This window comes from Eurypyga helias, unplaced genomic scaffold, assembly GCF_000690775.1.
Source record: "Eurypyga helias isolate BGI_N326 unplaced genomic scaffold, ASM69077v1 scaffold3730, whole genome shotgun sequence".
NCBI classification, from domain to species: Eukaryota; Metazoa; Chordata; class Aves; order Eurypygiformes; family Eurypygidae; genus Eurypyga; species Eurypyga helias.
In genome coordinates, this window is record NW_010227477.1 from 3,135 (window position 1) to 29,333 (window position 26,199).

A 26,199-nucleotide genomic window follows, 5' to 3' on the forward strand; every position below is an offset into this window, starting at 1 on the left:
CTGAGTCAGGTGGCTGGCGTTCTCTTTTCACTTCTGATGTGATGTTGATAAAAGTAATTTCACCATTGTGTGCCACGGTTTCTTCAGTTACAGGTATGAACAGCAGTGCATAACCATCTTTGAAAAGAGCTTTCCGAATATGTGATGGAGTAAAGCATGGGACTGAAAAGTATTATTTTCACTGTCAGAATTCACCAACTCCAGGTTTGTCCCCTCTTACAACACTCTACATAGCTCTGTCCAGTCGGTGTTTTGGAAGTTATAAACACATATCCTGTAACACTGAAAAATAATGTTATTTAAAATGAGTCAAATGGTGTTATGTTAAACAGCACATCAGAATTTATTGCATTTTATCTATTTTTTTAAATGGATATTATGAAGAACTTAGTATCATTGATGTTTTCTGTGTTTTGCCTATCTCAGTGTCTGGATTTCACTGAATAAAATTTCTTGAGCTTTGGGTCAATGCTTTGTAAAGCCACCCAGATGACAGCAAAATGGTTGGGAACTCCAGCCCACTGAGTTCCAGATAAACCTTTGCATTCAGACATGTCCCTATGAAACAGGGATCTGTGCTGCCACTAGAGTCGATGAAGGTCTGGTTAAAACACTCAGTAGTGTCTCCAGAATGACCTGACCAACTAATGGAGACTGGTTTTAGCCATCTAACCAAGTCTCTAGCATCTCTTCTTGGTGGTGTGAACCTGGCATGCAGTCGTCATTCAAGAAAGGTGTTAGTCTCCCCTAAGTCCCTTGTCCCTTCATGCCAAATGTAGCAAAAATGCCTTAGACACCCTGGAGCATCCAATGGTGGGAGATGACAGTAAGGCAACTGTATCCCTCTCTCCAGGCTTGATTCAGTCACCATCACATAGGCTCCTACTGCCATTTGAGGGTACCTAAGACCCCTGTGTGGGGCTGGCAGAGACAGTGAAAACTGGGAGAGATACCATGCCCTTCTGGTGTGGCAGCTGAGAGCCAGCATGATGCCCTGGGAACTAGCTAGAGCTGGGTGTCTGCCTGAGTGACTGAACTGAGCTCCCTCCGTCTGATCGAGGTTGTGCTGAACAGCTCTCCAGGCTGCACTGACTGTATTGACTAGGTCACTGTTTGATTATAATGGAAAGACACCTAGCTCATGTGAAATTGTCTAAATTTGGGTATGTTAGTCCTGAACTGAATCCTACATTTTTAAAAAATTTTATTTTAGACACATTAGAATAGAATAGAATAGAATAGAATAGAATAGAATAGAATAGAATAGAATAGAATAGAATATTTCAGTTGGTAGGGACCTACAAATAATCATCCAATCCACATGCCTGACCAATTCAGGGCTGACCAAAAGTTAAAGCATTATTCTGGTTGGCCAGTAATTCTTTCCTAATATATGCCTTATTTTCTTTCATAACACATTCTGTGTGTTCTTTTTCCTGAAGTTTTTTTTTTTCTTTAAGAAGAATAAAACATCGCTTTTCAAAGTGATGTATCCAAACATCACTTTCTGCTGTAGCAAAATGAACTGCATTAGTGGCTGTCAAGGAAAGCAAATATGTCAAAGAGAGTGTTTGACTGAAAATTAATTTACTGTTCTGCATACACTGAAACTGTGCAGTGCAGAAAGGCCACAAAATATCAGATGTGCTTGTGTTTGAAGTTAGTGTAGTAACAGGCTTAAATAAAATATGACTTGTAACGAATGCGAATAGGGCATTAGGCAGATAATGTAGTGTCAAAAAAACCACTCAGGACACATCTCTGGTTCATGTGTCTGGAAATGAGGAGAGGTGGTAGAAACAGTCTTTTCCTTGCTCTCCTTCAGCACACTCCTGCACTGTCCAAACAGATACTGGGATATTGGGAGTCCCTCTGAAGATCTAAGTCTGTTGCAATACAATTTTGTGACTTATGTTTTCTGGTGCAAAAGGATGTCAGCTTTTTCTTGGTCCCAACACTTCCCAGCATAGGAATCAGTGGAATATTCTCTACTCTGGTGCTACATAAAGCCAGCAGAAATTTATTGGGTAAGGATTGCAGGATCTGGTGCATAATGAACTCAACAAATCTCTACAGGAGCATGCCCTGTAATCCATGAGGGATGTTTGGGAAGACCTGTTTGGCATGAAAAGAAGTTGTTGGAAAAGCCTTTTTCTTGTGCAATGAGTCCTTGGAATTTAGATGTGTTGCCTCTCCCCCTTCCAAAGTGGCCAAAGCACACTTAAGGGAAAGCGTCTTCTTTTTTAAAAAGATTAAAGTTTCTTTATCAGGTGATGGGAGGAATTTGTAGTTGCATGCATTCAGGATACATCCAAATGAAATGCATCTGAAGAAAGAAAGCAGTTAAATGCTTAGTTTAGTATCGTTAAAGCTATTACTTGAGGGTCAGATGTAGATTTTTAAAGTTAACTGTATTTGTAAGAAAGGTTAGGATTTTTCAAAGGCATCTCTGCAATTTGGCTCCCATGTTTTAAAGCTCCATAAAAAAATCTCAGCCTTCATTTAGTAACGTGACTTGTAGTAACTTCCCAAGTGTTGCATCTGTTTCCTTCCCCGCTAGCAGCCAAGGAAACATTCGCCACCAAGCCTGAACTTTGGAAGTTCTTGCTGCTACTGTGTGCCCTGTAACACAGTTCACGTGGATGGACAGGGCCGCTGCATCTCCGTTGCCATCTCCGCTGATGTTGATGCACCAGCTGCAATAATATTTCAAGTGAATCCCTGATTAGTTAGGGGAAGGTCAACTATTTCTGACTGGCCTCGCCCAGACAGAGAAACAGAATGAAGCTCTGCCATCAGTGTCCTAAAATAGAAGGCTCCTTTCATCTGTCAGGCTTGAGTCAGCCACATGGGACACAAATTAGGAGACACAAATCAGCTCACAGGGCATTGGGAAACACAGGCAGAAAGTCAAGTGAAGAGAAACTTTTACAGATATGAGCTACATTCTCCAAACAGCATTTTAGTCACTTTCCCAAAAATTTTACTTATTTTACTGCTTCTTCAGTAATTAGGAAAGTACTTTCTTTTTTTCTTTTTTTTTTGAAGATACCTTTGATAATGAAACTGAGTGTAGGGATATTTTTTGGAGGCTTCTTTGCGGCTCTGGGGGTTTTGCTTTTTTTGGTGGCATTTGGAACTGATTATTGGCTTCTTGCTACAGAAATAGGAAGGTGTTCAAAAGCACCTGAAGATGTTGCGGTAAGTATGGTCATTTTTCTTTATAATGAGAATTATATTTGTAGGTTTCTTGGATGTGTTTATTTTGATAGAATTTACTTCAGTATGAACATGAGAATATACTCATTTTTAACTTCTGGAGGCTTAGCCTGCTTCAAAACTTCTTGTAACCAGTTGTAATCAACTCTAAAATGAATTTGTCTTTTGTGATGCTACTTTTGCAACATGACATTTTTTCAAAGGAAGTATAAGTGTTTAGATATGCTATAGCTATCCTATATTTAGACAGGCTGCATTCTGTTACGATGGTGGTGGTGTTTAACTCAACATCTAGTTTCAGTTGAACTTGATTCTTTCAGCCATTATAAAATTGTATGATAAAAGCTTTTTATTCCTTCCCCACACCCCCAACCCGTAGGGAGAGAAGGCCACTTTCCATCACGAAGGTTTCTTCTGGAGGTGCTGGTTTAGTGGAAATGTAGGAGAGAATAATGCCAGCATGTGGAATTTTTGGTATAGTAAGTAACTTTTTCCATTTACATTATCTACAGTAGTTTGTTCTCAAAAATGTTGTGGATTTTTTCTTTTTTATTAATGTTATGAATCACTGGATTTCATATGGCTTCATATGGCTACCCTAAAATAAATTATTGACAAACATTTTGTAACATGTACTAAAAGAAACCCTAGGACAAGATTAACTATCAGCTTATGTTGTAGGTGTTATGGCTCTCCTGTTAACCTCAGTCGATTCTTATCAGGACAGTCTCTTGTCACTTATTGTTAAACAGTTAAGTCTGTAACTTAGGGAAAAAGAGCAAAGTGGTTAGATGGTACATGAATTTTTGCTTGGAGAGTTCCTGCAACTAGTTCTACGAGTGGGTTAAGGAGGGCTTGCGCAATTCCACTGTGAAAGTAATGTAGGACATCTTCAGAAGAATCCCTCTACTAAATTCACAGGTGACCTTTGCATTCTTTCACTGGGTGCCAGGATTCTGGAAGATCTGATGGTATTTTACAACCAAAATCTCCTGTGAAGAAGAGGGCAAGCAAAACTTCTTTTTCTGTCTTTGTCCCTATGGTACAGACCTCCCACTCCTTATTGCGAGATTTCCACAATCCTTGTGACAAACACATGCTATCATATAAATTTGACTTCAGTAATCCATATTTTGCTAAGTATGTTGTTTGGTCTTAGGTGACAAATGTAATATTCCCTGTAGTTAATTTCTCCTTGTTATTTATCCTAAGAATCCTGTGGTCAGGAATCTGAAATTTAAATGTGGTTTAAGCTATAGTCAACCTTTATCTTTCTCAAGGATGAAGGTGATGTTTTTATAAGCATTTAATATAAAGAGTGAAATAACTCTTCTCTGGGGCTATTGATTCCATAGAGTAAACTCATATGTGTTGAGACAGTAAACTTTCTGAAGATGATTTTTTTCATTGTACTTTCACAAGAGAAAAAGTAATTTCCTGTGTTGTTTTCTTTTTCTTTCTATTTTTTTTTTTTGGGTGAGACATGCAATAATGAGACAGACATAATAAGCTCTCACAAGAGAAAGGTACATATGCATATAATAGCATACGTATGCATTGCATATAAATTGCAGTGTGCCAGATGCTTGTCTTCAGCAAGGCTGCTTTACTGTTCCCATAGTACAAATCTGTGTTGCCCTTTAAGGAATATCCTTGGCTGGATAACAAGGCTGGTATTTCTTACCAAAGCAAAATCCACTGTGAAGCTATTGCCTGGGAAAGGACCTGAAATCTTGACCTACGAAACTCAGTTTGCCCATTTGAAGAACAGGCTTAAAGTATTTTATTGTTAAGGCAGTAAAATACTAATCTTACGCTTTCTTTCACTTTAGCTAACCAGTCACCTTCTAAGAACTGTACACATGCTTACCTGTCACCATTTCCTCTTATCCGAGATGAGCACAATTCAACCTCCTATGACTCTGCAATCAGTAAGTATTTTTTTTGGCTGCGAATGGATACAATGCCTGTAGATTCAAGAAAACTGGATGCTTCAGTATGAAACAGCCTTATCACTCGACACAGATTAATTGATAGAGTTTTGGGGTTTCATACTTCTCATAATTTTATAATATGCATATTTAAACCACTGTTTAGGAAAGCACTTAAATAATGGCAGGATGGAAATAATTTCTAAAATAAATATATGTTTCCTTCTTTAGTGCTCTTTTATCCAATATAAAAAGTATCTTCCTTGGGCTGAATGCATTAAACTTCTTCTCATGTATTCCAATAAATCTGGTTGGTTTTGGTTTTGTTTGTTTTTTAAATAAATAAGCACATGTGGAAACACATTACACTTTATTAGTAGAGAGGAGAGGGGCCTTGATACTGTCTAAGTTAATTCAACTGACGCAGATATACTGCACCAACCACTGGATGTGCCGACTCCATTGATGCTAAAGGGAGCTGAGGCACTGAAATTACTCTGAACAGTGTGTACCTTACATGAAGAATGGAGCCCAAGATTGCATTAATGGGCAGTTTTGTTTTGTGAACTAAGCTCTTTTCAAGTATATATATACTCCATAATAGTTCCCAATACTTACTATGTTGGCTTGTATCAAAAACAGCGTGGCCAGCAGGTCCAGGGATGTGATTCTCCCCCTGTACTCGGCACTGGTGAGGCTGCACCTCGAGTACTGTGTTCAGTTTTGGGCCCCTCACTACAAGAAAGACATTGAGGGCCTGGAGCGTGTCCAGAGAAGGGCCACAAAACTGGTGAAGGGTCTGGAGAATATGTCTTATGAGGAGCGACTGAGGGAACTGGGCTTGTTTAGCCTTGAGAAGAGGAGGCTGAGAGGAGACCTGATCACTGCCTACAACTCCCTGAAAGGAGGTTGTGGAGAAGTGGGTGTTGGTCTCTTCTCCCTAATGACAGATGATCGGACGAGGGGGAATGGACTCAAGCTGCGCCAGGGGAGGTTTAGATTGGATGTAAGGAAGAAGTTCTTCACTGAAAGGGTTATCACACACTGGAACAGGCTGCCCAGGGAGGTGGTGGAGTCACCGTCCCTGGATGTGTTTAAGAGACGGGTGGATGAGGTGCTGAAAGATATGGTTTAGTGGTGGACAGATACGGTTGGACTGGATGATCTCTAAGGTCTTTTCCAACCTAGTGATTCTATGATTCTATGATTCTATGTTAAATTTACACCAAAAGATTAGTGCAGTAATTAAAAAAATAATTAAAAAAAATAATGCTAATGCCAAAAAACTAGTGCAGTAAGAGAGAGATTTATATATGTATATGATACACAGTAACGGAAAAACTGTGTTTGAATAAAGCCTGAAAAGCTGTTTTTACAACTCCACTTAAAAATATTGGTCACATTTAAAATGATCAAGGGCTTTAGGCAAACGTATTTGAGTTAAATCACTTCTGATACCTGTTTCGTATGACTTTTTAAATAACCCATTATGTATGGATGTGACATGTCTCTGAGCCTGCTGACCCTGTGACTTAAGTGATCCCTTCCTGTCCTGGAGCTGTAATTATGTCTTTGCTAACTCTGAAGTACCTCCAGAACCCAATTTTTATGCTGCAGACATTAAAAAAAAAACAAAGTTGAACTGATAACGGTTCTGTTAATCCTTAGAAATTATGAACAGTTTGTCCAGATTTCAGACCTCACCCTTCAGAGATGTAATCTGTAACTCCACAGGATATCTAGAACAGTTTATCTTTCCATTTTAAAGTGACAGAGTCGTCAGCTCATAACAATCTAGACAGAGTTTGTATTCCACCATTCGCTCATACATTCACAAAGGATCCTCAAATTATATTGCATGATTACACAGAATTGGACAAACAAAGAATAAGGAAAGGAGAAGGAATAACATCAAAAGTTTAATTAATTTCAGTTAATGTTTGCCAAAAGAACCACTGCTCAAATATAGTTTTCCTATCTATATTTCATATTAGGAGATTAAAATAGACAGAACTGTACTATAGATGCTGGCCCAGGTAGAGTATATTCAGAGCCATTCCAAATAGATACAGCTGGATTGCTTTTGAGCTCATTAAAACTGAAGAGGGGTTTTTTTATGCCTCAAGTTCATTTTCAGCATCCAAGCTGAGTTATTTACTAGAGCAGGTATGCTTGTTCAAGAATCATTCACAACTTCTTATGAAGGTTATGTCGTCATCTCTTCTGTTTGTTCAAAACTTGTTTCTCCTCTAGTCTAGTTTGACAGTCCTGCCCATGATAGTTGGCAAACCAGTTTTTAAAACTTCGCTGCAACTGCAGTTGCTAGATTAAGAAATAGTGGAAGGTTATCCTCTTCTTGATTCATAGAGGATGAAATGCTTCTCTGTAAAAGTCAGTGGCAAAACCCCCTGGGTTGATTTCATGAAGATTTCATCAACTATTTGTACATCCAGTTGGCTTCATCTAAAGTCATACATGAACTAAACATAGAATAAAAGGGAACTACCAAAAGATTGAGGTTATTGTCCCTTTTTTGGTTCTGCTACTGTTTCTTCATGCTATATTACCATTTTCATGTCTCATTGCTTTCTCAACATATTCACTTTAAGGGGAAAAAAAAAAAAGAAATCTCCCACACAGGTTTATGATGGTGTTTTTAGTGAGTCTCTCAAGTCCTATTTTAATTAGGAGTGGATAGTAAGAAATATCCTGTCATCTGAAAAATACTTGGTTTGCTCTTCCATAGAAAAATTAACAGCTGAATAAAAAGCTCTAAACTTCGTTAGAAAAGTCAAACGTGTATAACACATTTTTCTAAAAATCTCTTAACTTTTTATTAACAGAACTGTTAGTTTCTGAGCAGGCAAAGGCACACATGACTCCTTCTACAGACTGTTTGGCTTAAGAGACTTTGGGACCTTATCAAAGGAATTTGGATTTGACTGCAGCCCCTAGGAGGGTGGTGGAGTGCCATGCTGCCATCCAGTTAGAAGGGCTCAGACAAAGATAAGTTTCCTGAGGAACATGAAATCTCTGATGATTTTTGAGTTCAGTGACTGGACCAAGTTCTTGACATAACTCCTCCTATCAGTAGTAATTTCACTCAGAGATTTTCTGGGCCAAAATTCAAGAGAGGCTCAATCTATCCTCTCAGCTTATTTACATCTTTTTGTATGTCGGTTTTATAGTGTATGTGTGGTAGTCCGCAAAATAGTCAAACACCGAAGACCTTCAAGTTGAGTGTTTTAGTACACTTTACAAAACTAGACCAAAGGCTTGGTTCATCCTGCTGTGCAAACTTAGACTATGAGCTCTTGGTGTCAAGTTAGAGCCTTAGATGGAAATGTAAAGACAGAAGAGCCTACGGTGATGCTTATATTGGGGATTTCAGTGCGTATTTTAATGTCTCAGGTTTTGTTTCATTGTTGCTCTCAGATGTATGATCATCTTCAAAGGGTTAGATAGCAACACTTTGAAACTGCAGTTTTCTGTATCTTTAATCACTGTTATAATGGTTTTGTTCATTCACTGGTTTTGTTAAATACCTTGGTGGAGTGGGGAGGACTTGACCTACCTGCAGTGTAAGGTGCAGTCCACAGCTGTGCCAGCCATCGTTTACGGTTAATGCACTTAAAGAAATTTGCAGGCCATGTCATTTATCTTAACCTGAAATAGGCATCTGAATGAACTCAGGGGAAGCCTGACTCTAGTGACTTTCTGTGATGGTACGGTGGTTTATAGTGACAGCTATTACAGTGTGCAGCTAGCAAGTAGACTTAGACAGCATCTCATTGTGTTGCCAGCACTTTCATTTATATGATGATTTGCAAACATATGTGCAACAAACTACAGGCTGGGAATAAGAAAAAAAGAAAAAGAAATTAGCCCATACTATAAAAGCGCCCAAGTAGTGACCTCTACCTTCTAAACCAAACTTGTATTTATATAATCATAATCAGATTGGTTATCCTGTCAGGCTATGTTGAAAACATAATAGCATAGTGCTTAAATAATAATTCATTGCTAGCTAAGTTAATGTGTGGTGTCGTGTCATTAGACTACTTAACAGTGACATTCAAGGGCTAACTATCACACTTTTATAAAACTCTGTTTTACTACAAGACAATACTAGACCTGTTTTTGAAGAATGTGCAAAGTCCTTACTCGTACACGTAGTCCCATCGGCTGTAGTGAGGTTATTCCTAAGAAAAAGAAGTGCAAACTGTAGCACTTAGTCAAGTAATTAATTTTATTTTTTACTTTTTTTTTTTTCCCTCCAACTTGGTATGGAAATAAACAATGGTTGCTTAACTGTGTTAAATTGCCCCAGTGCCTTATGAAGCTAATTTGGAAGGCATTTAATGGGGCTGCACTGACACATGCGTTTCATATTCTGATTTGTAGTTGCTAGTACTCTTTTTTACCTGACCATTAGTATCTTATTTTGTCCAGTTCTGGGTACATTGCCAGCATTTGAAGTAGTGCCTAATATAATGTAGAATATAGAATGTTTATAGGACTGAAGAGAAATTCTCATTCAGCAACTATTACAACTAAAATGGTGTGATCAAATTTATTGGCAGGTTTGTTACTAGGTTGAAATTAACCTAAAGTAATCTAGCAAAGATTAGTAATGAAATCTGAAAGTAAAAATTGTGCAATGAAATGGTAGCAGTAGCCTATTGCTAAAGCAAAAAAAAAGCTGTTATGTAATACAGTCACATAATTGCCCATGAGAGATTGTAATACAGTACATTTAGTGAGGGAGAACTCCCCAGCCACCAAGCAGTGATAAAGCAAGGAGTATTTAAAAAAGCAATGTATTCATACTGTGAATATTGTATTTGTTTTACTGTTAAGGTTATTTTAAAAAGATTATTACTACTAAGGGATAGTAAAGGGTACTGAGTGAAACAGAAAAGTTTTGCAAGGCCTACTGTGTTGCCAGGTGTGTCTCCTGCACTGCTGCTGAGATGTGTGATCTCATTTACAGCTCTTTACCTGCAGAGTAGATACTTCAGATTTAGAGCAGCTCAGGTACTTCACTTTTCATTGTATTTTTTTCATGGCATTTTTGGTACCTCTTGTCAAAAGCATTTTGATATCTCTTGCGTTAAATAGAGAGGTAAAAAATATAAAATAAAATACAATCCACAGTCAAATCCCAGGAAAGGTTCACTTTAGGATGTAAACCTGTGGGTGAAAATTTGAGGCAACTTTTCAAAGTAGTCTTTCACTGCACTCTCACATGCTGCAAAATGTTTTTCAGCTTTGTAGTGCTTAATAATTCATGTTTGATATTAAATTCAATATTAAGTGGCTGGATTTTGTTTTGGATAGGCCACAAAAAATGTATGAGCTGATAGCTGAGATTTTAAAACACTTGAGGTGAGCAAGGCCAGTAAAATATGTGGTATGATTTCATGAGGTTGGTTGACATTATGCCTCCGGTTTTCAATGGGTGCCCCATTGTGTTAGTAGCTAACCTGCCCCTGAATAACCCGTTACAGAGTTTCTGAGGTGTGCGCGGCTGTGTGACTTTGTCAAATACACATTGCTTCTCTTTCGTATCATGAACCAGAAACATCTTAAAATATGAATCTGTGGCTTCAGTTTATAACCAGTGCTGAGATCTACTATACTAGGAAAGGGGCATTTGATAATTTTCAGACATTTCTCCAAAATTTGGTCCTGTTCTCAAAACCAGATACTTCTTCCAGTTTTCAAATGATGCAGAAGTCTCCAGAGGAGTCTAAATTAGGATCTTCAGGGAGAAGAACAAATAGCAAGGCAGAATTTCAGGTCATGCAATTTAAGAAGAATGTACTGCAGCTATAATGTTCCCACAGTATACAGGCTGAGAGGTGCAGAGCTCGAAGACAAGCATACCGTGTGTACTCCTGTTTTCCTCTGAGTACTTTCTTTTATTTTTAGGCCTGTCTGTCACTGCCAAAGCAAATGTTGTGCCCCAACGAAGGGGCAGCTTACTAAGACAGGTTACAGAACTGTCTGTTTAGCACTCCTGCATCACAGAGCAATGGTATCTCAGATTAGCACTGCAGATATAGGTTTTCCTCAGACTCTGTGGTAGTGCTTCTACTTTATTTCTTCTGCTGTAGGAAATACTTGGAATAATGCATGTACTTGAGGTAGTTAACTCAAATATATCTGTGAAGTACCTTGTAGAGGCAAGGGTACTTACTCAGTGTCATCTGAACCAGAACATGGGCTACCTTATGAACTGCCTCAGTGAGACTTGAAGTGGTGCAAACATCTCTGAACACATTGTACAGGTAGGTACACTGAACCATTATTTCTTGAAATAGGCTGATTGGAACACAGTGTCATCCCTTTTTTGCGGGATTTAAAGAAGGATAATGCAAATAAGCATCTTCTGTTCCTTTTTATTTGTCATGGTTCAACTCAATCTCAGGGCACCAGCTGTGGTTTAGGTCCAGCTGGCAACTGAGCACCACACAGCCAATTGCTCACTCCTTTCCCTGATGGGATGGGGAGGAAAAAATATAAGGAAAATCTCCTGGGTTGAGACAAGGACAGGGAGGAATCACTCACCAATTGCCTTCATGAGCAAAACAGGCTTGACTTGGGGAAAAAATCTATTTAATTTGTTACTAATCAAACCAGAGTAGGACAATGAGAAATAAAACCAAATCTTAAAAACACTTTCCCCACACCCCTCCCAGCTTCCCAGGCTCAGCTTTGCTCCAGCCTGGGTCCCCTATGGGGTCACAAGTCCTGCCAGCAAACCTGCTCCAGCCTGGGCTCCTCCCTCATGGGGCTAAAGGTGCTGCCAGGAGCCTGCTCCAGCATGGGCTTCCTGCAGAGTCGCGGGCTCTTTGGGCACAGCCACCTGCTCCAGCGTGGGTCCCTTGCTGGGCTGCCGGGGGTCTCTGCTCCCCCGTGACCCTCCATGGCTGCAGAGGCACAGCCTGCCCTCTCACCACAGGCTGCAGGGGAACCTCTGCTCCAGCCACCTCCTCCCCACCTTTCTGCACTGATCTGGATGTCTGCCTGATTGTCTCTCTCACATCCCACTCCTCTCCCTTCTGCAGGGTTGAGTTTTTTTCCCCTCTTAAACATGTTATCTCAGAGATGCTACCACTGCTGCTGACTGACTCAGCCTTGGCCAAAGGTGGGTCCGACTTGGAGCCAGGGAAGCTTCTAGCAGCTTCTCACAAGATCCACTTTTTTAGCCCCTTCTGGGCTACCAAAACCCCACCACACAAACCTGATAGAGCAGCAAAGCCTTTGTCTTGAAGAGTAAATTCATTCTTAGGTGGTTTTAATTTCAACCAGCTCTTTTGTGTTCATCTATAAATGCCAGCTAAGCTAGATTACAGCAGTAGGGCTGCACTGTAATTTTGAATGATTAGCCCCACAGGAACTGAGCTTGACCATCGAGGCAGAGAAGATGGGGAATGTAATCTGAGCAGAAATGGAATGAGTATGAAATCAGTGAAGTCTTTGTAGAAAATTAGTTGATTTTTAACTCCTTTACTAAAGAAAAATGCTCTAAGGGTGTTTCCTCAGACCTGTGCCACAGATGAGCCTAATGACTTACTGTCTTGCAGATTAGAATGTGTAGTCTTTCACTTGAAAAGTTGCTGATTCGGGAACATCATGTACAACTTTACTCTATTTGCTAATTGATATTTAATGATGGAGTTAGCTGCCTAAACAAGTATTAGGTTCACCAGAAATATCCAAGATCTGCTAGAGTAGATAATTATTTCTAGAGAAATAGAATGAAAGCTTATTTCAGATGGTAGCTAGGGCAAATCAGTATTCCACGTATAATGCATAGAATAGTTATGATGTTGGAGTAAAGGAACGGCTTTTCTCTTGTATAGTAACAAACAGGTTTAAGCAAATTTTCATCCATTACGTTTGTACTCCTTTTGTGTTCCGTTTCCAGAAATATTTGAACAAATCAAGCTTTTCTGGTAAAATTTCACTAAAAGCAGACTTCAAAGCTTCCTGTATAAAGAGTAGATAATGAAACTGTACTAATTTTGTAATGCTGGAGAGACTTGTGTCCTCATCCATTCAGAAAATAGAAACACTGCTGTATGACTTAGGTGACTGACCATAATGATACTGAAGAAAGCTTTTTCAAGGGCCATTTTGGCCAATGTGCCCTATTATGTAGCATGACTTTGAAGTACCTTGGGCCATCCATGTAAAAGAGTTGGGTGGTTATAGACTGATTTAGCGGTATTAGGTTTTAAATGAGGAAGTAATGTCCCATGGACTTGGGGACTGCAATGAAGCTTAGCAAAGTAGCCCCATGAGTAAAATAATATGAAATTGCTTCAGAGACCTAAGACTGGAAGAGTTGAGAGATTTACCTTCCTAGGTCTCCATTCACTGTCCATTTGCATTAAGTGAATCATTTAACTATGTGTTTAACTTTATACAGGTGCCTAAATCCCATAAGAGGTAGAGCACTTAAAGCAGAACACACACTTAACTGCTTTGCTGAGCCACAGCCTTATTTCTTACCTACTTTCCATATTTTTTGTTTTTGTGGAAAGAGGACTTGTATTGGATATGAACCAAAACACAGCTTTAACCCTTCTGCCAGCTACTTTCAGACATATTCATGCTTCCCATGCCCAAATCTGCTGATCAGTATGGTGGAAAAATATGTCTCTGAACTCCTGTCTGGATTAAAAAGGATGTTATTTTAAAAAGTGCAGCTAATGTGATGTGGTGAACGTGATCTAGCTGATACATTTACGAGGCTAATAAAAGCAGGATGGCATATACTTTAACATGAGTTAAGCTGGTCAAGTTAAAAACTATAGAGTTTTGGAACACATTAGTGGGAAGCACGAGCTGATAATGTCTAGTGCACCTTCAAATTTCAGATGAGAGAAAACCGGAATTATTCCAGAATAGCTGGCTCTAACAAGCTGCATGAATTTGAAACTTTCAGGATATGAACCAGTATAATAGTTGCTTGGTTGTGTTTTGCTATAACAGTAAGTAGGTGCTGTCAAATGATAAGTGGCAGTTTCTTTTGTGACTCACTTTTCCTGACTTGCCAGCTGGCTTATATGCTTTCCCTCAGTTGGGTGGAAATGTTTTTCACTGACTGAATTGTCAGTGCTTCAAGATTTTCAGATCTGACGAGGGAGATCTTTGCAACTCATAATTTTACTAATGGGTTGTGTTAATGTACCAATTTTTAAATTCATGGGAGAAATTTATGTCACTCTTGTAGCATTTGTAAAATGATGACTTTGTTAAATGGATGTGCAATTAACCAGCTAAAAAATAATTGTTAGAAAGACTCTTTTGGACAGAGTATGTCACAAAACTCTCGGCTCATTTATCACCAGCTGCATCCATTAATTCAGCACTGCTTGGCACTGTCTAACAGGGGCTTCTGAAACACCACATTTTAAATTTAATAAAATACAAAGAGCTTTAGAGCAGGAATAGGCTGGTTTAAAATACTTAACTGTTTTTCATAAACCCAGGTTACTTTTTTTTTGTTTCTCTTCTCTGCTGCTTTAGATTTCCTGCTATTGAATATGACTATACATAAGGAGAATTACTCAGCTGTAAATTGTAGAGAGCTTACAGATTGCTATTGGTGATATGGTCTGAGCACTAGGAATGTCAAGATGTTACAGCTCTCTTCTTCTCTCAGACAATTTTGGTAAAAAAAAATTGAATCCTGTCAGTCCAGTCATTTGTCTCAAAGAATCATTGCTACAGCTTTGGTGTACCATTTTCCAAAGAGCATAAATTTGGCCAAGTTGCTTGCTACCTTTCAAGTCAGTGCTAAATATTAAGCAGATGGATTTCAGTCATGGTAGCTTACAACCTATTTGCAATGATCATTAGATAAGGACTGGCATTCAAACCTCATTTGCTCCACATGATACATGTAACGTATATGCACAATAGAATTAATATTTCATTTGTTAATAAGAAAAGTGAAAAGAGAAAGGGAAAAGCAAAATCTTTGTTAGCAGAATATGTCACTTGTTCAAGTTCTGAGAAGTGTTGTGTTCTTTTTTCTTTCTTCCCTTTCTCCAGTTTATCGTGGTTTCTGGACAGTTCTCATGCTCCTGGGAGTGCTCACTATTGTGATGGCTAGTTTCTTCATCATCTGTGCAGCTCCTTTTGCCAGCCACATTCTGTACAAAGCAGGAGGAGGCTTTTACATCATTGCTGGTGGGTATACTGTTTGCTCGGTCAGTTAAAGAATAGAAAGGATGAGGTATTTCTCCCATATTCTGTGACCAAAAATTGTATTAATCATGCTTAGAATAAAGAAAAAGGATATGCTTCTATCCTCTGGTTTATGGAGTGCCTGCCTTGGAGACAATTCTTTCCACAGTTATTTAGTTATGAAGTTATTCTAAAAGCTACTTTTGGATTAAGATCAAAACATCCAAGACAAATCATGGAATTACCCTGCAATTTCAATCTAAATTTTAACAAGAAAAAGAATGTATACTTAGGGATGTTGCCTTGTAGGATTCTCAAGGGCTTTAGCTAAGGAGAGAGTTTTTTTTTTTAATCAGTGATACAAAAGCAATAAAGATGATTAGGGTGGGCTGCTTCTAAAGAAGTCAGAAGACAGAGCACATTCACATGACCAATATAGGGTAACAAATAACTGAATTCCCTCCTTCCTCATAACCCACACATACTGTGGAGGATGCACCCTCCCAGGGTTCAGCCAATATGGACAGCTCTCTGGGACACTGTTCTGATAACCTCGAAAAGCTTGGGAAGGTGCTGAGCTGGTGTGTAAGATACAGAGTTGTGTAGCATGTAAATGACAGTATGTGCTCAGTCACTGTTCTTCTTTGTATAAAGACTGGGAAGCAGCAGTCCTGTGAGAGCAGCACTGTGTTACGGGGTAGAGCCCCTCGGGTCAGGACCAAAAGGCCTGGGCTCTCTTTCTGCTTCCGTTGCTGACCTGCTGGCCTTGCTTACCCACTTCACCTCGCAGCTCTGCATACACAACTAGTGATCATTATTCCCTTTTGACAGGCCTCAGTGAAGCGTGGGAAGTATTTTATAACATTTTTGCTGAAAAAACCTCCCGCATCCTTGCATTAGAGCCCTTGAGAATTACTCCTGTGCTCTTTTAGAAGACATACAAAAAATATTCATAGTCTGATGGAAATCCTAAGATATTGCAATGTTTTATGTCACTAATTCATAGGCTAAGGGCACATGTGAGTCCTGCTCTTCCATTGCATTTGTAATCTGTAAGAAATCTCAACTATCACTAGAAAGCAGCAGAGGCTGTTGGGGAGGAAATGGGCACCTGGAAGGCACCAGGAACTGATGGACAGAGGTCTGAAGTGATGTGTGTGTTCTCCACTCTGGTCCATTAATCTGCACTCATTTGGGCAGGGGAAAATTATATCCCTTAGTCTGGGCTAGTCTCCCTTGGCTTTCCTAGGAGGCAGTAGCATTCACTGACAGGACCATTCACTGACTATAGGACCATTGTAGGTGTGTAAGACCTTCCTCCAGCTGGGGATTCATGTCATCCTGAAAGAGTGGCCTATTACAGGTATGAATGTGTTATGGAGGAAGCCTATACCTGTCTTTACTGAGGGAATCTAGAGATACTACTTTTTAGCTGTGTGAAGTTAAGTGAGCTTTATTATCCCTTTGCCCCTCTCACTCTTTGTCCCTCTAGAGCAGATGCTTTTCAAGGGAAATCCTAACTTTTTAATCTCTATACACGTAGTATCTCTCAACTTCAGGACTGTTCTCAATCAAGGCTTCAGAGAAAGGCTGTGTTATTTTTACCATTGTTGTTGAAAAACAAAGCTATTTAGCAAAATCCTGTGATGATTTGCCAAAAAGAAGTAGTCGCTGCAGAGTATAGGACGCTGGAGTCCTTCAGCTTCCACAAGACATTTTGCCTTGGGTAAGGGGACACAGTTCCTGACCAAGCTCTTCTGCATCTACTCCCAGTCACACCAGTAGGGCAGGGCTAAATATCATTATCCTATCCAACAGTTCAAATCACCCACAAAAACATTAAAAAAGTTTATTGCTCTCAGCTCTTCTCACAAGTCAGTATACTCACAAAACCATGGTGAGGGGTTAATTATATAATGAATTTAAAACATGCTGGAGGGAAAGACTGTACAAGCATAAGAAGAAGTTATAAATGCTTTGTATTGTCATTAGTTAAAGCTATGGCCTCTGACATGTCTTGGACAACAACTCAAGTTTCCTGTGGTTTTACTGATCAACAGCCCATCATACTAAATGGAGCATAGGAGGGATTCTCAGGCCCAAAGGTGTGACAGCATGAAATTGCTATCTGTTTCTCTCTCAGTAGGAATTTCTCACGATAATTAATATCTTAAATCTTGGATAACTTGCAGAGCAAGACAAGGTAGAGCCTGGTGCTGAAGAGGTTTAGCCGGTCTCTAAAAGGCAGGGTGGTGTTCCCTGCTCCCCTGACCCCTTTCTCTATGCACCTCCTGCAGGACTAGGGAGCCTGTTCGTTTACCGCCTCCCAAGGGAAAACAGAGCGTGGAAGGGGAGGGTGAGGAGAAGGAGTGCATATATGGCACTCACATCAACAGGTGACCAGGGTGCAGTCAGGTGTGCATCTATTTAACACAGACCTAATGGGAGAATGAAAAGATGTGATGGGACTTATATCGTAGGTGAAATTAGTGTTCTTCTAAGACAGAATACAGCATATTGATTTAAAGAAGAAAAAAAAAAAGAACTATGAACATTGTCTTGCAAGTGCCTGGGTGATGTCTTGCAGTACTGCAAATAGCTGTTTTACTATGGAGAATAGTAGGCTTCAGAGGAAGAAGTTAAGCATGGTGGTTGTTCTATGTAAGTTTGAAAGAACAAGGTAGGAAGATCAGTTATATTTCTTACTTGCATATGTCTTTTAAAGAAAAATGCTAGGTGAACCAGTTTTAATTCCTGTTATTGGACTAAAGTATCTGATTCCCTTTGCAACCTTAACTGAAAAATTAGTTAGCAGGTAACTGCCTCAACTGAAGAGAACAGTTTTTAGCATGATCTGCTAAAAAAAGACCACTGTGTCTCATCCTTTCAGTGTGCATGTTCTGCAGAGTCTCTGCCCATCTTTTCTATAACTCTATTTAGAAAGTTGAAGTCTGTTTTCTTCTCCAGACTCAAGCTTCCCAGCTCGTATCGCCTCTCCTTGTCCTCCATTCTCCTAACTATCTTCTTGGTTGTCAGGTCAGTTTGTCAGTATCTGTCTTTCACTAGGGCGCCTCAAACTGGACACTGTATTCCAGATATGATGTCACAAGTGATATGTAAAGGGAAATAACAGTATTTTTAAACCTGCTGTGTTCTTGCTAATGCAGCTCTGTGGGAGGTTAACTTTCATTTCTGCCAGATCTGCTTGAATTCTTTCACACTGAGAGGGACCTTTCTTGTGCTTGATTGGTTGCCTATGAGAAACAACCAGTTCTTCTGGGCCCTTTTGCCCTTCAAGTCATCCTTTGTCCTTCAAAGCATCCTTTGCCTTTGAAGGCAGCTTCCCTTGGGATCCTGCCTGCCGGTTCCCTGAACAGCCTGAAGTCTGTTCTCCTGAAGCTCTGGGGTTTTAATTTCCTACTCACCTTCTATATTCCTCTTAGGATACTAAACTTTGCTATTTCATGGCCAGCATCACACAGCCAGCATCATCTGTCGTATCCCTGACCAGTTTTCCGCATTTGTGTGTAGCAGGTCTAGCAAACCACTTCCATTTGTTGATCTGTTCCACACCTGTTTCAAAAAGTTAACCTTGATGCAGTCTAACTACCTGGATTGTTTATGCTCTGCAATGTTCCCATCTAAGAGATATTGGGGTGTTTTAGTCCCTCCTGAGAAGCAGAAATAACTCTTTTTCTAGTCCACCTTGGAGATCATATTCCTTAGAACTCTGAGCATTCAAGGTACTTCTTTGTGAAGACTGCAGCAATTCCATCCCATCTTACCTGCCTGTCCTCACAGTGTGTACCCATCCAACAGTGCACTCCAGTTGAGCAAGCTGTCTCATCATGTCTGCAGCTCAGTGGTCGCAACCATCATCCAGTGACTGCATGAACTTGAACTCCTCCTGTGTTGTTCCACCATTGAGTTCATTTGTGTACAGGCATTTGAGATAGGCTTCCAGTTGTTCTGCTCCCTCCATGTAAGTGTACAAGCCTCTCTCATTGCTCTGTACATGCATATGCTCTCCATTCCCTTCCCCCTGCTTATCTGAAGGGTTTGATGTCCATGTGCCAATAGTCCGTGCTTGTATTTCTTCTCACAGGGTTACTCAGCTTGTTGCTCTTGCCCCACCTAGTCTGATGGATCTCACCTCTCCCCAGCAATGCTTGTATCTCAAGGAGGGTCCTGTGGCCACAGAAGCCAAAGCCCTGCTTGTGACACTAGATGCTAAGCTAGGAGCTGATGCACAGTGTATGCCAACTTTTGCCCAAGTCTTATCCTCTGGGCAGCATCTTTGAGACCATCATCACCTGGGACCCATGCCCTTACATCTCATCCTCAGAGCCCTATAATTACCCACTCAAGGGCTCAAGGTCTCAGCCAGCATTGCTGATGCCCCTGAGGATGAACTGCAGCAAAGGGTCTCCAGAGGCACCTCAGAAGCCTCTCCAGAGTGTTGCATATCTGGGTCCCAGAAAAGCATTAGAACTCCACAAAGAGCAATTCTGATGTCTGATCTATCGCAGAGTTACACACCTGCCTTTTCTTTATCCTCATCTTTGAGAAAGACTGCCCACTTCTCTTACTGAGATGTGAAGCTGAAGTACTACAAATGGAGAAGTACACACAATCACTAGTATTGATGGCAGCTTATTTACTGGCAGCTTTCCCTTTTAAGCTTTGTAACCACATTAGCTACCTGAGGTTGCAGGTGAAATTAGAGTTGCTACACATGTGGGGTAAAAGTGACTATCAGTTCAGCCATAGCACAGTCAGTGACTTGAGTGCTGTCTCTGTAGCCTCACCTCCCTGCCTACATCAGAGGATGAAGCAAGAGCAGCTACATTAATGCAAACTGTAAGAAGCCTCATAGTTGCTTCAGAGGTAATAGGAAAAGAAGGTAAAGCTGCCATAAAATAATAACTTAAAGCAGCCTTCAATAAAGCCCATAATTACCTTGTGCCTGTTCCTGCCTGGTTGGTGGTGAAAGCTGTCCCCTTGTACTGATGTCAAACAAGCAAGCCCCCAGCACGTGCGCAGAGCATTAGAGAATCACATCCTTGTGAAGAAGCAAGATTAAATGTGCAAGTATGACTTCTGCTTCCTGCCAAAAGAGTGAAAAAAAAGCTGATATTTTAATTCTAGCTCCTAGATGAGGACAAAAATCTGTCTTCAGAGGTAGGTGCCAACTCCCATAACTCTTAAGTGGGATCTTCTGCACATACTTTGGAGGGGAATGTTAACCATACTTTTGAAATGACAGTCACAAGCGGCCTAGGTAGGTGGCAGCAGCTGTAATAAGGACAAGGACAGAAAAATGCAATTGCCAAAAAGAAAAAAAAATACACACACATACAAGTTTTCCTCAAGTGAGATAAAGAGTTCTAAACTTCCAGGCACAAGTAAAAAGCTCCTATCATTCTTCCCAGCACCTGTTGTCTTCGTGTCTGCAGAGTAAAAGATTCATGCCATAAACAGCCATTCACCATTGACAAGTGAAAGGCATTTCTACGTGGGAAGAATAAGTACTAAAGGCCAGCAAACTGCTTCTTGAATTCAGAGACATTTCTAAAGGTTCTGTATTCTTTCTCCTCTGCAATATGCACAAGTGTTTGTTTGAAAGAAATTCAAAAGAATAAATGCGAAAGACAGAAAAGAGTGACCTCAGAGAAGTCCACCTCTTATCACACTGCCCAGAACTGTGTATCAAACACGTGTGTTCTTAAAAAAATGCAAAATGGACAAAAGAAAGAAAAAGGAGGGGGAGGGAAGTATTTATTTGTCTTAATCTCTCTCAGACATATTTCATGTTCTAGGAATAATTTTCCCCATCATTCCTGATTCATGCAACTGCTGTTTTATTTTATATTCACTAAAAGGCAAGGGCAAACGGACATCCGCACGCTATGCAAAAGGTCTAAATGCCGAAAATGTAGAAATACATCATAGCACACATTGTTCCTAAAAATATTTGCTTCATGAAGTTGTGGAGGTTTTTTTCAGTCTTAGTAATTTTGCCTTCGGGCTTGGCTATGAGGGCTCGTGACATTCACAATAGACAGTCAGTGCAAGACTGCAGGAACAGATTGCCCAGAATAAATATATATTCATTTTAGTGTATTCTGCTCCATAATGAACAGGCATTCCTATTACACTTGTGATAGATGCTTTCTCAACTCTTAGCATGACTAATATTCTGAAGGAAAGAGACAAGCTAGTGAGTCAAACTTATGGATACAGAAGTAGGATGGAATAGCAGTTGTGTATTTATATAAATGCAGGAATTCTCCCCATTGTCTTCCACAAGCAGCATAAAATTCATCTAAGAAAATACTCTCCAGGAGTTAAAGAGTCTAATTTTGACCTCTCTCCGGTTTTGTATGGGTGCTGCTGATGGTTCTGAGTTACTAGTGTTCCAGTACTAGTACTGCACTAGATTCTTCAGAACTGAGTCAAAATCTTGTGCCTGGGGGTGATGTGAAGAAATAGGCTAATGTTGAACTTCTTACAATATATAATTTTTCTTCAAATATACCATATTCCCTACATATAAATCGAGGCATTGAGATTTTGCAGCAATGGGTGCTAGTTTAAAACACTTAAGCAGAGAAAGTAGGCAATTGCTTAGTAAGATTTTGTATTGGCTTCAGTCCAACGCCTTTTCTTTTGTTTGAGTACACTCCAGTGAATGGTACTTCACCGACTGGTATAAATAACCAAAGCAGAATGTTGCAGAAATAGTGTAGATGTACACACAAAGTAGGATGGAGAGGCAGAAGACTTGTATTTATTAGCTGCTCTGTTATACTATGTGTTAGGCAAATCAGCCTTGGCTTTGAGGAGCAAAACTTCTTTGAAAGCCAGAGTCATGAGCAAAGCTTGGATACTTAGAACTTCTGAATATTAGATTCATTGTTTCTGCCCTTCTTTTTTCTTTCTACAAAATGAATATAAAACCAGCTTTTGATACGTATTTTTGTAAATTCCACATAAAGTGCTGTCTGTTATTTGACATGACTATTACAGTCCATAATACGTAGACCAAACTGACATCTTTTGGCCTGTAAAAAATACTTCACATTATGTGTATCTGAGTTTTACATGCTACTCAGTACACTGAAGAAATGGTTTGTGCTGTGTTCTTGATACTGCTTTTTCTTCAAACTTTTCTTGAACCGTTAACATCGCTCCATTTTGTTAAAATAAGACAGTGCAAACAGTCATGAAATCATAGAATCCGAAAAGAATCAGTATAATTTTTTTAATCTAATGACCAGATAAATATTTAAGTGCTAGTAACCATTCATTAAGCTCATAACTTGCCTTTGAATCAGGTATTTTGATGGAATCAGTGTGGATGCCAGGAGGAAAAACCTTTTAAGTCAGAGACTTACACATGTGCTTAAATTTAAGCACAACCTGAAGTGCTTAATGGATAGGAAGGAACTAATGCTTCTGGCCCTAAACATCAAACATTTAAAGTAGATGCATTAGTGATAACAGAAGTACAAGATCTGCCTCCCTGCTCTCACCACTGCTTCTAATGTGCTCCACATCTTAGGAAATGAGACCAAGTGGACAAAACAGAGGGTCTACCTGTTAAGAAATGCCCATTTTCCTTTTTCTCTGCTACCATTTGTATCGTACATGACCATCAGTAAACTCCTGTGTAAGAAGTGCTTAACTCCCATGAAATCATAACTGTGTGAAAATTGGCCAAAAGGAGCACTAATGAATGAAATGCTTGTGGAGCCAACAGGACATGGTCAGTTTTTACTTTGCCTGATTCTACTTTTCAAGACGTTTTGTGAATACAGTAAGAAATATACCTACTAATTAGCCTCCATTAGCAGATAGTAAGAACCCTTAAATACTCTTTTAGTGCCTTAATTAACTAAGAGGGTTTACATAGTCTCCCTTTCTTTTTCTTCTCTTTGAAAGAAGGACATTTATCTCTGCTTGGCATACATTTCTTCAGAAAATTTCCATACCCAACAATTTGCCACACACAGGTATTAACAGCTTGCTGTGAAATCCCCTGATGGATTTCAGCTTCCCTGAAGTTGTTTTACCACTGGCAGCACTGGCTTGTTATTTTGTACCTACATGGAGTTGGCTCTAGTTTAACCAACCGGAAGGTGTTGCTTCAGACTGCCCGAAGAGCAAGGATTGCCCATTTAGAGATTAAAGCACCCCTGAGTGAGTGTGTTTTAATAGCAGATGCTTCTGACAAACTGGGCTAGCTTTGTGTTTGCCGGGCTGCCAGAGGCCAAAAGCATTCCAGATGTGCAAGGTCTGGCTACACTTACCTGCTGCTACAGTAAGGGAATATACATCATGAATTCTTTAATTATTATTGCTTTGGACTAAGTTTGCCCAGTGTAGAGAATAAATAGAAGACAGCAGACATTTGAAAATGCACAGATGCAGCCATATGAAGAGGTAAATTCCACTATTTGTATGGATTGTGCCATAGTACCAGTTATCAGTTATGTTACCTAGGCTAGAATTTTTTTTTTGGTTTAAGTTTTGAAATCTTGAACAAACTGCACATCTCTAATAACTCAGTTTATGGATCTGGCCCTGAATCTTTTCACATCAAAAGTTGTTACCTCTGTTTATTTCCAATTTTCCTGTGTTGCCTACGTTATGTTATCGTTAAACTTTCTGTTGTAGGAATCTTCTGCTCAATTTGACTTATATTTGAAGAGCCTTAAACTTAATTTCTCATTCTTTATATCTGGACCTAAGGTGATCCTTCTCTGATTGTTTCACCAGTTGTATGTATAATACAACTGCAGCACTAGGTTCCATCAAAATTGAGTTTTGCTTAGGTAAAATACTTTCAAAATTGAATTTATGCCTTTTAGAGTTGAATGTTTTTATTTTTTTAAACTTTCTTAGGAGTTTGAGCCCTTGCAAAAAAATGTAATCCTGGAAGCACATTTCATAGACAGGAAATGTGTCTGCCTCCTTCTTTAGTTTTTCTGCTTTATTTCAACCTCATAAAAACTGAGTATCCTTTGGGATTTTCAGTTGTGTTTTGATTATGCCTCAGGTTAATTACTTCAGCTCATTTTTTGGTGGGCTTCAAAAAGTAGTGCTCACAAGCATTGAGCTGTGAGCTGTCACCTGTCAGATGATCGGGATGTCTAGAATGTAAAGCTATTACATTTTGACATTAAAGGACCAACAAGAATGTCACTAGATCACCAATTTAAACTGCTGCAGCTAACCTGTCTGATTTTACCTGAAGCAAACGAGGGAGGGATGACAAGAGTTGCTCCCTGATAGGTGGGTAGGAAGGGCAAGGAGAGGAAGTGGTGAGGCAGCCTCTCAGGCTGGGGATGGGGAAGGGTTATCAGGAGAGGTGGGTCTGGGAGCCAGTGTCTGCCCATGGGTGCTTACAAAGTGCACCTGTGGGTTTTGCCATAAGTGTCACATTTGTTCAGGGTTTCATTGCAAAGTATTTAGGAGGCTGGAGAAAAGACCACCAATACCTTTGACTTACACTCTGCTGCTCTACAGCCTGTAGACTCCACTTTGGAAGTAAGTGTTCCAGTGTATGCCCTGGCTTGTGGTTTTACTGAGGCATATAAGCATCATGGGATGAAAACATCATGGGATGGTGTCCCCCAAATATTTTAATGTTGGGATAGATAGTCCGGCTGCTGTAACTGTGCTGTGACAGCTGGAGCTTAGGGAGCAAGTGGGTACAGGCTGGAGCATGCAAAAAATTCAGACTCGTGCCCTCAGTTTTCCAGCAAATCTGCTGGAGCATCTGTGCTGCAGGCTTGCATTTCTCAAGTGTCCGCATTCCTCTAAAGTGGAATGAAATATTAGGAATGCAACTGATACTTTGGAGAGCACTTTCTTCTTATAACTCCTGCTGGTGTATAGTAACAGATTAACAAAGTTTGTAAGGACATGTGCTCCTATTACTATCATGTGTAAACAATCCAAAGGCCTTTCAGAGGAGTGGTTGGGAAAAGGCTATGAATTATGTGGTGGATTAATTCCAGGAAACTGTTCTATCAAATCTGAGGTTAATACTAATAGCCTGCTTCATAGCTATTATTTCATTATTGTTGGTTTTTGTTTTTGGTTTTTTTTTCCCTTTACCAGGAACTTCTTTTCTAATGTGGAGGATTTTGAATTAAATCCATCTGAATTTGTCTGCAAAATATTTGAGTAGAATTGTCTGAAGGTAGTGTGTTTCAAATAAAGCCCTCTTCATAAGAAAAAAGAAGCAAATGCAAGATGACAGAAAGATTTCCCACCCCTCTCCCCTTTTTATATCTCACCTAAAAGATTGTGATAGAAATAATGTCAGAGTTTGGGAAGCAGAAGTGGGTATTTTTTTTCCAGGTCATCCTGTCCTGTCCCTCACCCTTCCACCTCCTCTGGCTTCTGAATTCAAAACGGTAAAGACTTGCCTGAATTGTGTCCCTAAACACACCTGTGTTTCGGTCTGCCCAGCAAATCGAGATGTATCCTTCCTCATGGGAGTATGACTTTCAGTGCAAATCAGAAGCAAGATGGAGATAGTGCATGTTAGAGAAAGCCAAAGGCAAAAAATATCCAGTGGTGGTTGGCCGTGCCTTGCAGACAGGACCTCAAGCATTGATAAGTTTCTAAGTATTACACTAAATGCACTCAGCATTTGTCTCATGCTCTGTTGTTAAAACCTGCTGTTTCTTTTCCAGGTGTCTTGTTTTCGCTGGTAGTTGTGATGTATGTCATCTGGGTCCAGGCGATGGCTGATCTGGAAAACTACACAAACATGAAAAAAATGGGTTGCCCAGACTTTGCTATTCATGTACGTTATGGCTGGGGTTTC

The 26,199-nt window shown here is 39.8% G+C and overlaps 1 protein-coding gene across 1 annotated transcript; it reads left to right on the plus strand.

The window, feature by feature from the left end:
• Positions 1 to 2,839: 2,839 nt before the first annotated feature.
• On the plus strand, positions 2,840 to 26,199 carry TMEM182 (transmembrane protein 182; the record flags this gene model as incomplete). The annotated part of the gene is made up of 5 exons (XM_010156269.1): positions 2,840 to 3,201; positions 3,599 to 3,698; positions 5,052 to 5,150; positions 15,222 to 15,359; positions 26,066 to 26,199. Coding segments are annotated over exons 1-5 (612 nt in total), but the record flags the coding sequence as incomplete, so codon positions are not given.